Source organism: Chlamydotis macqueenii, chromosome 10, assembly GCF_036417535.1.
Source record: "Chlamydotis macqueenii isolate bChlMac1 chromosome 10, bChlMac1.mat, whole genome shotgun sequence".
NCBI lineage: Eukaryota > Metazoa > Chordata > Aves > Otidiformes > Otididae > Chlamydotis > Chlamydotis macqueenii.
The window spans coordinates 7032065-7043370 of NC_141565.1; the positions used below are offsets into that span (position 1 = coordinate 7032065).

The 11306-nt window shown below is 52.9% G+C and overlaps 1 protein-coding gene across 1 annotated transcript; it reads right to left on the reverse strand.

Moving 5' to 3' along the window:
• Positions 1-243: 243 nt before the first annotated feature.
• DUSP7 (dual specificity phosphatase 7) lies at positions 244-8558 on the reverse strand. The gene is made up of 3 exons (XM_086755625.1): positions 7960-8558; positions 5190-5618; positions 244-2645 (listed from the first exon to the last, which is right to left on the reverse strand). The coding sequence occupies exons 1-3, from the start codon at positions 8369-8371 to the stop codon at positions 2338-2340; spliced, it is 1149 nt and encodes a 382-aa protein (XP_086611751.1). The 5' UTR covers positions 8372-8558; the 3' UTR covers positions 244-2337.
• Between the last annotated feature and the right edge of the window lie 2748 nt (positions 8559-11306).

Here is an 11306-nt window from a genome sequence, read left to right on the forward strand (position 1 = left end):
CTGTTCTTTGTTCTCCAGTTTATCCAATACCCCATATCCTTCTGCTCACCCTCCCACCTCCCACTCTCTGTTTTACCACAGGTCTTAAAAATTAAGCTGTGCATGAAACCAAACACCACACTTGAACACTGCCCAGCAAATGCTCTTCATGGTCACAGAAGAATACTAATCGACCATAGAAAAACGGATAAGAGCAGCATGCCCTTATATGGGCAGAGGCTAGACAAGCATCTGACACACGCATCATTTTTAAAGAAAAAATAATATTTATTTGCAATATAAACAAAGTCCCAATATTGGATCAGTATATATAGGGTCACTAATTTTCCTTCATAACTCAAAAAGCAGAACCATTCCTCACTAACAAGCTCTCATTTGTACTAATCAGAAGATGCATCTTTTGTTTTTTTTCCTTTAAAGAAGAAAGACCACTAACAGCACAGGAAGCCTTTACAAATCAGCTTAGCTGTAATGCAATACAGATGCACTGTCAAAAAATCCCTGAAAAAATAAATTCCTCTATGAGGTAAGATGCAATTAGGATATTCTCAATTTTCTCACTCGCAACCGTACTTACGCCCATTCTCCCTTCCAATGACCCACGATCCCAACATTGTTGCAAACAAAACGCAACGAACAAACAAAAAACAACCAGAAAACAAGAAGCTCATTCCAACATTCTGGTAACATCTTTAACAAAAAGAACAGTTTCAGGATGTGACAGCGTCAAACATTCCTCCAGATGGAGATTTTTTTTTTTAATTATTTTTTCTTTTTCTTGAAAAAAGTACAAAAAACTGGATATTTAGAAAAATCCGTGGCTTTTTTTTTTTTCAGTTATATGAGAGTTAAAGTGGACAGGGAGGGGGGAGAAAGGAGGGACTACATTGCAGCCAATAAAGAAATCTCCAAATCCGTTCTGCCCTCCTCCCAGAAATTATTACCACTTCCTCCCCCTCCTGGCTTGGTATAAGGTGTTTGCCAAACACTAGCCAGAAATATAAACAAGTCTTCTCAGAATAGAAGGCACGGCAAAGTTATTCGAAAGAGGAAGAAAACAAAAAATCAGAACCTCTGTTGAAAGCTCCAATCATCTCAGAATTTGCCAGTTAATATATATATTCATATATATATATATATATAAATTCTCTGTTACAATGTTCTTGTCATTTCCACATCTCTTCACTCCCCTCACACGTTCCGTGCGTGACAATTCAGTCCCGTCCCACTACGCAATCCTCACTCTGCTCCAGGCGCTCGCCATGTTCCCCCCTCCACCCCGTGCACGTGGGAAAGAATCGAGTGTGCGCGAGAAACGCCAACATCACAACTACCTCCCGTACTCAGGAAGCTGGAATGGTTTCGGGCCAGCTGGATGACGTTAAGTCAGTCAACAGGCAACAGAGAATGAAGCTGGGCTCAGACATGCTTCTACCAACTCTGGAGGCTACAAGAGTTTTACCTCTGGCAATAGCAAACAGTGTTTTTGGCAGGGGTGGCATTAAAAAAAAAAAAAACAAAAAAAACAAAACTTGCGGCTTAGTCACCTTGGCTGAATCAGTGCAGAGTTTGTGATTGTGAGTGCAGGAGTGGTGAAGGGGTTGCGTTTAAGCCCAACTGGCCTTCACACATAACAAAGCTTCCTACCAGATGCTAACAACAACAGCAGCAGCATGTATCTCTCTCTAGAGTACCCAGTAATATGCCAGGACATACCAAGGCTTCACAAAGTGTGCAAAATGCATTTGGTCAATATAAACATTTGATTAAAAAAAATAATAAATGAACAAACAAGAAACAGAATAAAATACTGGTTTTGCAACCTCGTCTGTACAAACAGTCAGGAACTTACATATTTAAAAAGAGTTTGAACCCAAAGCTCGAGTAAGATCTACCTTTTCTTTTTTTTAAAATCAAAAAAAAAAGTAAACTTGGGTTTTAAAACAGTCTTGGCCCAACACCTTTTGTTCAAGGTTTCCAAGTGCATAATTCTCCTCACTTTCCACAGCAAGCTAACCCCTGGTAGCTCTTCACACGTGTGCGTGCTCTGACAGTCCCAATGCACCCAGGAAAGCGGTTATTGCCGTAACAGCTGCGTTCAAAACGCTGTAACATCGCCCGTATTAAATAACCCCCTGGAAAAAGACTACCTCTTCAAACCACTTTGATCAGGACACTAATGAACGGCATTAGCCTTCTTAAAGCAGCGATCAGGCACCTCTGCCCAGAGAAGCTAATCGTTTCAGAGCTGCCTGGCAAGACAGATACTTTTGTAAGAGTTGAAATGCTCAAGAGAAGCGATTCGATGCTCAAGTTCCCGACCAGGAGGCATCCCCTTCATGTGGACTCCAGAGTGTTCAGCTGAAACAGGTTGTGGTTGGTGGGGGTGGTGAAGTAGAGCTGTTCGCTGGGCGAGCGGTTGTCACACGGGCTGTTGAGTCCCAGAGTTCTCTCAAAGTCCAGGAGCTGGCCCATGAAGTTAAAGTTTGGGGAAATGTTGGATTTTTTCCTTTTCACAAAGTCATAGGCATCGTTCAGGGACAAGTTGAGTTTTTGCATCAAGTAGGCGACAGTGACTGTTACAGACCGGCTGATGCCAGCGAGGCAGTGAACAAGGATCCCACACTTCTTGGAACGGGCCTCATCTGAAACAAGACAAGGGGAAGGGGGAGTCTATTATTCTGCACCAAAAACGCATGACTTTGGAGCAGGGCCAGGTGGCAGCTGCAAGCTCCCAGGACCAGGACAACTGCCAGAACTGGATCCCCTGCTCCTAGTGACACCCACTCGTGTCCCTTTGACACCCACATCTCTCCCCAAAGGGCTCCTGAAAGATTCCCACCGCGCAGTGAAGCTGCACAGCAAGGCCAAGCATCCCACGTGCTTGGGAAGTATTAATCAAGCCTGGCAACACGTCTCTTGCTTAGGGAGCATCGGTACCCTCTATCCAAACAGAGAAATGCAGTCGCCCACAGAAGGCAGGTGGAGACAACAGCTCCAGGGAGATGCTGGTGGTTGGGCACAGCACACCCATCTCAACACCACCTAACCGGGGAAGGCTGCGCGCTCACTGCGAGGCTGCAGCCCAGCACCACACAAGCCATTCTCTTCCACTGCTCTTATCCTCCTTCCACTAGAAAGTTATCTGAATGTGGTCAAAGCCAATTTGAGCGGAGTCTGAAGTGCAGGAACTTCCCTTATTGTGAAACTGTTCTTTAGGACCGACAAAAACACACTTCACTACAAACAAACGCTTGTGTTGGAGGAGACTCTCAGGATGAATGGTAGCGGGGAGCAGGAATGCAGGCTGGACCGAAAAAATGGCGAGAGAACAGCAAGGAAATTTCCCCTCCCTTGCCACCGATTGAAAAGCACACACACACTCATTGTCTCTCGCACAGCCAGAACAGCGTGATCCCTTTATGAATTGACATCTTAGTGCTGAAAGAGGGACACGCCGCTGAGAGCGCTGAATGCACGCAAGAACCCAGCGCTGCTTACTTCTGGGCAGCCCTGTTTGAAGTCAGTCATTTGACCGAGAGCTTGGTGGGGAGGGAGAAGGTGGCAGGAAGAAGAGGATCCTTGGGCAAAGCCAGAGGTAAGAGACACTCTGGCATCACAAGCACAGGGAAGGGCAAAGAAGATGCAGGCAAAACAAGATCCAGATCCAAGCCACAACAGGTTTTCTGCCCCCTCCTCCAAAACCAGGCAAGAATTTCCAGTACAATGGGCAATCACCCCCCAGCATACCCAGCCCTCTCCCCATCTCTGCCCATTCAACATTTTTCTGAGACATTTTTCCCTTTCATCTGACCTGTACTGCATTTCTTGGTGTTTGATTTTAGAGTGAGGTAATCCTCCATTTCCTGTCATTAACTGGAAAGCACAAGCGTGGTGTTCAGAGAGACATCGGCAGACTGGAGCAGACAGATGCCAAATGCCACGTGCCAGCAGGGACCCTGTCCCTCACCCCTGATGTTTAATATCAGGCTCCGTGCGGGAAGTGAATGAAGATGGGACATCAGGCAGGTCCCTGCTGCCACGCTGAAGCAGCCGCTTCTGACCGCAGTGGTGTTACCAGAGGACAGAATCTGAGGGCACAGGAGAGCGCATGGGAACCAGGGTTTCTGATGGCTGAAAAGCAGACGAGGACCTACCACCGCTTTGCCCGGTTTCAGGCCTTACAGCACAGTGAGTGAGCGCATCCAGTGGGGTCCTAACCAGGGGCCACAAAGCAGCATGGAAACGGGCTGCACAGATTGCAATTTGAAGGTAAAGGTCCCCTCCACCTTTACCTACACCAGTGTGTTTCTAACCAGATAGGAAGTCGTACAGCTTTTAATAGCTAACAGTGGTAGTGACCACCTGTGCCATCCACCCCCATAAATCAGAACTAATTAAGCTAACGACCATCACCAGCAGACAGCACAGGTCACACTGCAAGCATACATCCCTGTTCAGCCTGAAAGACACTTCTCACAGAATAAGAAGCCATTTTCAAACTCAATGCTAGCCTGGGAGAGGAGACCTGCCCCCAGCACCCCTCCCCACCAACAGCCAAAGCTCTCAGGGGCTGCCTGCACAGCGGCTTTTCCAGCTGAGCTCTGCACTGTAATTATAATCACCAACTCATTGTGTTGACACTTACCTTAGGAGAAGTATCCATACAAGGAGTTAGTTATGTTAGGGCGACTTACAGCAGGATCACAACTAGACTAGGCAAATCCCCTTGGGAAAAGAAAACATCCCACCCCTCCCCGCCTCGATTTTAACCACACTTTGGGCTAAGGAATCGCTGGCACCAGGCACGTTAGTGCAGCTCCCGTCAACACACATTCCTCCAAGCAAAGCAGGCCAAGGAGCTCCCCACCGCCTCGGTTCAGCCCTTTCACACAGGTGCAAATCCCCATACAAGGGCAGGAGACAGCGCGACCAGGTCCTACCACCTGCAGGTAACGCAGCTGAGGTGCTGTAAGAGGGCTGAATTTTGGAAAGGGAGGCCAGCCTGAACCCAATCAGGGTGACACGCACCAGAAGTGTCACCTTGGCAGTGTGACACTCGGCTGCTAAGCTAGCACTGATGCTGTACCCCGGAGAGGTGAGGCCAGAGACGAGCAACAACCCTGGGAAGCAGCTTGCCACATTCCCAAGTAGTGAGTATGAAAAGAGACATTCTGCCAACTACCTACCAATGAAAGCAATGGCCTCAGGAAAGAACTGCGAGAGGTTCTGGCTCCAGTGATCCGAGATGGGGATCTGCTTGTACTTGAACTCTCCGTCATGCTCAAACATGTTTGGCAGGTTGGGAGTCACATTCAGGATGTATTTAATGCCATATTTGCCCAGGACGTCCAAGTTGGTTGAATCTTTGGCACAGCCCAGGTACAGGTAAGGTAGGATCTGGACCGGAAAGGCAGGCTGATTGTTAGGGATGGGACTCCCGTCCGACTCCGTGGCACTGCTGGGTTCCCGGTCGGATTCACCATCCGAGCAGTCGGAGCTTATCCGCAGCCCTCCCAGGCCAAGGACTGATGCCGGAGGAGAGTTGCTGGGAGAGGAGCTGTCAAGGTTTGTCTCGCAGTGCTCTGAATATTCCGTCTGAAACTTGTTAAAGCCACCTGGGAAGGGGGAAAAGAAAGAGGGAAGGGGAGAGGCAGAGAGAAAAAGATGGTTGAGTCTTCAGAATGGGAAATCCTTCTGCCTGAACATGTGCATGTTACTTAGCAAGTCTTTAACAGCAAGAAGTTGGTACACCTTCAACTTCTCCCCAAGAAAGGCAGCTCCCTGCTCCCTCATCTTCCCTGGGCTGACTGCTACTGAGCAAACAGGTCCCAGGAAACCAAAGAGCACTTCTTACCAAGTTCAATATTGCTTGTGATAAATAGGGGCCAAATATCAATCACAAGAGAAACTAACATCAAAAAATAAGACCAATGGCAAGAGACAACCTTGCCTCACTTAGTTTCTCAGAAATAGGGGTCTGGGGCAGTTTAGGCAAGAGCTATTATGCCACCTAGACAGAAAAGCACAAAAGTATTCACATCTGAAAAGATAAAGCGAGAACAACAACCACGTACCCAGCCCAGGCACTAAAACCCAATAAAATAATTCACCTTCAAGCAGGAAAACAGGCCTTAAGTGTTGCCAAAGAGCGATCCTCGCACCTATTTTATCACTACAAATAGGTTTTGCGACAGAGCAGTGTCACAGGTTTGTTCTCCACCCAAGCCGCAGCAGGCTTGAGGAGGGATAGGACCCTGCACGTCGGCTCCCAAGTCCTTTTCTCCAGCTCCTCAGCTCGGGAAGAAAGGCAGGGGCAGGGAAGAAAAAAACAAAACAAACAAACAAAAAACCCACAACAAACCCCACGGATCTACCTCCTTTCCAGGCAATATTAAAGCGGAGCGCAGCCATAGCTATCTGACACTGACAAATGGTTTAATTAGAAAGGCCTCCTGGAAACTTTGTTAGTGGGTTCGGCGGTTGCGGCGGGGTCACTGAGCAGGACAGACAGCTCCTGCCACATCCATTCATGAAAAGGCTCGTCCTCATCCTCCTCCTCCCCCCCGCGCCGCCAGACAGCGCCGAGGAGCCATTTTGGAATTTTAATTGGAAACATTTCCCACCGAGGCTCCCGGAAAAAGGCAGAGAAAGGGGCTCAGCTCCTCCCCTGCCCGTCGGGGAGAGCTGAGGGGTAACGGCAAAGCTGCTCCTTCCCGCTGTGGACGAGGACAACGGGGAGAGAAACGGGACGACAAAGCAAAGGAGCAACGGGGCCCATCGGGAAACCCCAGTCCGGGACGGGAGGGGGGATTCACCCACCAGCACAGGCGGGGACTGGAGGGACGGGGCGACGGGGGGGAAGCGGGGCCATCCCCTGTGCTTGGGGGTGCCCCCCTCCGCCTTTGCGCCTTTGATGGAGGCAGCAGCAACCCTGAAGGCTGGGTCCCCAAATACCTGCCTGTCCCCCTGCCACCCCACCCACCTACCAGGGGCTCCCCGGGTACCCACAAAGGCTCTATCCCGACGCAGCAGCGTTTGTTAAAAGGCTGCGAGCGGCAACTTTCTTCACCGCTCACCCCCCAACTCCCCTCCTCCCGACTCCTCCGCTCTCCGGTTATTTCTGCCTCAACCCCGCCACCCAGCGACCGACTGGGAGGACGGGAAGGGTCCCAGCAGCCCAGCTGTGGGCTCTGCTCAGCCCGCTGCGGGGGCCTGCTGAGATCTTTCAAAATGGCCAAAAAACATACTCCCTGCCTCCCACAAAAAAAAAAATAAATAATAATTAAAAAACTAAAAAACAAAAATACCCAAACCACCCCAGCCCTGACGGACGGGGTTGTGCGGGGCTCGGCTCCCCGCTCCCCCATCGCCCTACCCCGGGGGAGCAGCCGGGCTGCCCCCTCCCAGTCCCGGCGGCGTTTCCAGGGAAAGGGGGACAAAAACCCCAAGCGCTCGTTTTTTGGAGACTGGGGAGGAGAGAAAAATTTTAAGAAGAGACGGCTGTGCTGCCCCCCTCCCTCCCCAAATCTAGCCATCCCTTCCGGAGGGGAGCCTGGCGCCGGAGGGGAGCCCCCGAAGGGCCCCCTCCGGGGAGCGGGGGCGAGGGGCGCCCCGGGGAGCGGCCATGGGGCCCAGCCGGAGTCGGCCCGGGATGGGGCAGCGCTGTAGGGGACCCCTCCGGGGGGCTCCCTCCGGGGGGTTGGGGGGCTCCCTCCCACCGCTGCCGGGGAGGCGACGCAGGAAGAACCGGGGCGCTCCGGGCCGCTGCCAGCCTGCGACCATTTTGTGCGGGGGATTAAAGCGGGATGCAGAGGAGAAAAATAATAAAAAAATAAAAAAATAAATAAATCAGGCGAAGGAGCAAAACAACCCAGCCACCTCCGGCCGACCAGGGGATGCGGGGGTCGGACGGAGAGGGGCCGGGGGACCCGGAGGGGGGGGGGGGGCGCAGCTCACCTTTCAGGTAATAGGCTTTGCAGCCGTCGTCGCGCAGCTTCTGGAGCAGGAGCCCCAGGACGGAGGTGGCGGCCCCGCCGTCCTGCCAGTCGGCGGTGGCCTCGTCGTAGAGCAGCACGGTGTCGGCCTTGCAGCGCTTGACGAAGCGCTCCTTGTCCTCGTGGTTGGGGATGATGGAGCGGATGGGCAGGTTGCCCTTCTTCAGGCGCCGCAGCATCAGCCCGGGGATGGCCAGGTTGATGGCCGTCTCGATGTGCGAGCTCTCGAAGAGCTCGTGGGGGCGGCAGTCCAGCAGCAGCAGCGAGCGGCCGCCGCCCGACTCCAGCTCCTCCTGCAGCCACTCCGCGCTCTTGCACGGCATCGCCGCAGCCATGGGCGCCCGCGGGGAGCTCCCCCAGACCTGCGTTTTCATGGGGCTCGGCAGCGGCGGCCACCAGCGCCCGGCCCACCGGCCACCCACGCGGCGGCCGGACGCGGCCCCGCTCCTTTCCACCCCCCCCCCAACCTGGGCCGGGGTGGGTTTGAGCTGTACTGGACGCGGCCCCTCGCTCCTCACGGCCGGTGGGTGCTCGCTGCCTGCGGCCCCGGAGCGCGGTAGCCCCCGCTCTGCCCCCTACGCGGTGCGCCCCATCCCAGCGGCCTCAATTAAAGCGGGGCTTCGCCGGCGGCTCGGCGTGTCATGCCTCGGGAGGCGGGGCGGGCGGCGGGGCCGGCCGAGAGGCAGCACGCCCTGCCCGGCGCGGCACGGTACGGCACGGCGCGGCGCGGCCCCGAGCGGAGACCCCGCCCCCCCCGCTGCACGTCACCACCTCCCGCCACGCCCCCCAGCGCCAATGAGGCGCGGCGGGGGAAGGCGGGCCAGCCCGATATGGGCAGGGGGCGGGGCGCGGGAAGGCGCGCGGCGGGGCGCGGCCCCGCGGCCCCTGGCGCGCAGTGGTGGGCAGAGCCAGCGCGCTCCGTCGGGCCTGGGGACCCGCAGTAACCACCCCCGCGCGTCAGTTTTCAGTCAAAAGTTTAAGAAAAACTTGTGAGAATGCAGTGACACGACCCACGGGCCGGCAGGTGCGAAGGCCCGCGTGGGTGTTGAGCGGGTCGTGCCCTGCCTCCATCTTGGGCAGCAGCACACAGTTCCAAAATAAAATTGCCTGAGACTCCGTAAGCCTCCAGATTCCCTTTCGATTTTAGAATGAGCCTCAAAATAAACGATTCTATCTACACATCCTCATTTATTTTTAGAGTATCTTCCCTACTGGTATCCACTACTATAAATACAAACCTTTTGTGCTGCGATACTGAAATTTCAAGGCAGGAATGTCACTGGAGGCATCCTTCTGGTTTCCTCCCGTCTCTTACCTTTCGTGTGAATCAGTCCTCCAGTCCCAGAAGTTTTCCGTGCCTCACATAAACGGTTTGTGTCACAAAATAGATTTGATCTTTCTCTTTTTAATGACCAGGATGACATTAAAAATGTGGTTTTGTGCGAGCTGCTTCTGTTGCAGTCTATTTGCACCACGCAGCCAGTCAAATATTGACGGGTTGCTCAGAGAGGTTGTGCAATCTCCATCCTTGTTCATTTTCGAGGCTCGACTCCGCACCGCCCCAAGTAACCTGCTCTGACCCCAGGGCCGACCCAGCCTTGAGCGGGAGGTTTGACCTGTCTCACCTGGGTTATCCTACAAGCCCGTGCTCTTCAAACTCCCATGGGCATCAGCAGGGGGGAGAACAGCTCCTCCTCCCCAGTCTGGGACAGATGAGCCTTTCCTTTTTGACCCTAACTTCTGTTCTCTTTAGCCTCTTACTATAAACTTCCGCAGCGAGTACTGTTACAAAGGGAAGAGCCAGGGTCTGCCTCACCAGCAGGTTCCCAGGCTCAGTGACCTGACAAGGTCTCCACAGGGGTTTTTTTCCGAGCTGGCTTAATTTCAAGACCTGGGCTTGTGTAACAGGAAAGATATTGTTCCTTAAAACACCCCCCCACACGCAAACAAACGCGCACACGCACACAGAATCTCAGTCGTAATATTGTTTAAAACTGCACTGTTCAAATGACATTGTCTCAAGGCAAAAAATACAAATTGGATTGTATTTGAGGACAATTTTCATCTAGTCATGACCTGCTTTTCTCAAAGCTAATATCTCCCTCTGAAACCATAACAGAGCCACTGTCTCCCCAGACACATAAAATATCCCAAGGAAGCTATCTTCATCCGTCTTTGGTACAAAAGCCGCACTCAGCTGCGCTGGGGTCCCTGCCTCCTTTTAGCCTGATTCCTAAGTCTGGATCTGAATGAAAAATGCAGATTGAACACATCACTTGAGCACATGCTTAACTTCGAGCGCGCTGAGCATCCCCTTGCAACACACACCATAATTTTGGCGGGACCGAGCTCCCAACCGTTCGTGGATTTCATCGACATCAGCAAAATAAACGGCTTGTTCTACATCGCTTTTTTCTTTTTTTGTGACTCAAGTGTGCCCGAGAAAGCGGAACAGCAGAAGCCGTCCACTTCCCCTTGCCCAGTTTATTTTTACCGCTGGTTGCTGTGGGAAGCTATTGTGATTCAGTGTTGCAGTAGGAAGTTACTAACACTGCTCTTGCAGCCGAGGATGTTGAGGTTCTTATGCAAGCCACAGTGAAAACAGCTGACCTTTCAGTATGTTTATCAAAGCACCTTCAATTCATAAGAGGAACAGAAACAGGTTGTGCAAAGACCTTACACTGGGGTCTAAAGCCCTTGGTGCACCGAAAACAGCTCCCAGAAATCTTCCGGCGACTCCTTGGCTCCTCTTTTGCGGTGCGAGGGAGGCAGGTGTCACCGCTGGCGTGCAGTGCTGTGAAACCAGAAGAGAAACGTTTCACCTCCATTTTGCGGTCGCATTAGCAACCACATGAGTTTCGAGGCAGGCTCCGGGCACATCACCTGCAGAGGCAAGACCAGATTGCGCCCTGACGAGGGCGAAAGCGAAATAACGTCGCCTAACGCCAGTGTGGCATCCTCTGCCTGCCCGGCCGGGAGCTGGGGGACACTGGGAGGGGAGCAACAGATTCCCTTTGCTTCGCCCATCCCCGGGCCCTGGGAATGTGGCTCGTCCCGGTGGGTTCCCCGGGCAGCGCAGCGGGCAGTGGCTGGTGCCAGCCTGTCTGCTTGCTGCCCTCTTGAGTCAGCCGCTCCAAAATGCACCACAGACACAAGCTAGACCCAGTTCTCATCCTCCAGCGCCGGGCTGCCTTTCCCTGGCTTCGCACCTTCCCCGCAGCAGCCGGGGCTGCCATCCGGGAGGGATTTCTTCTGTGAAAGAAGAAATCTCTGCTCTGCAGAGAGCTGCGGGCATCGTCCTCAAACCCC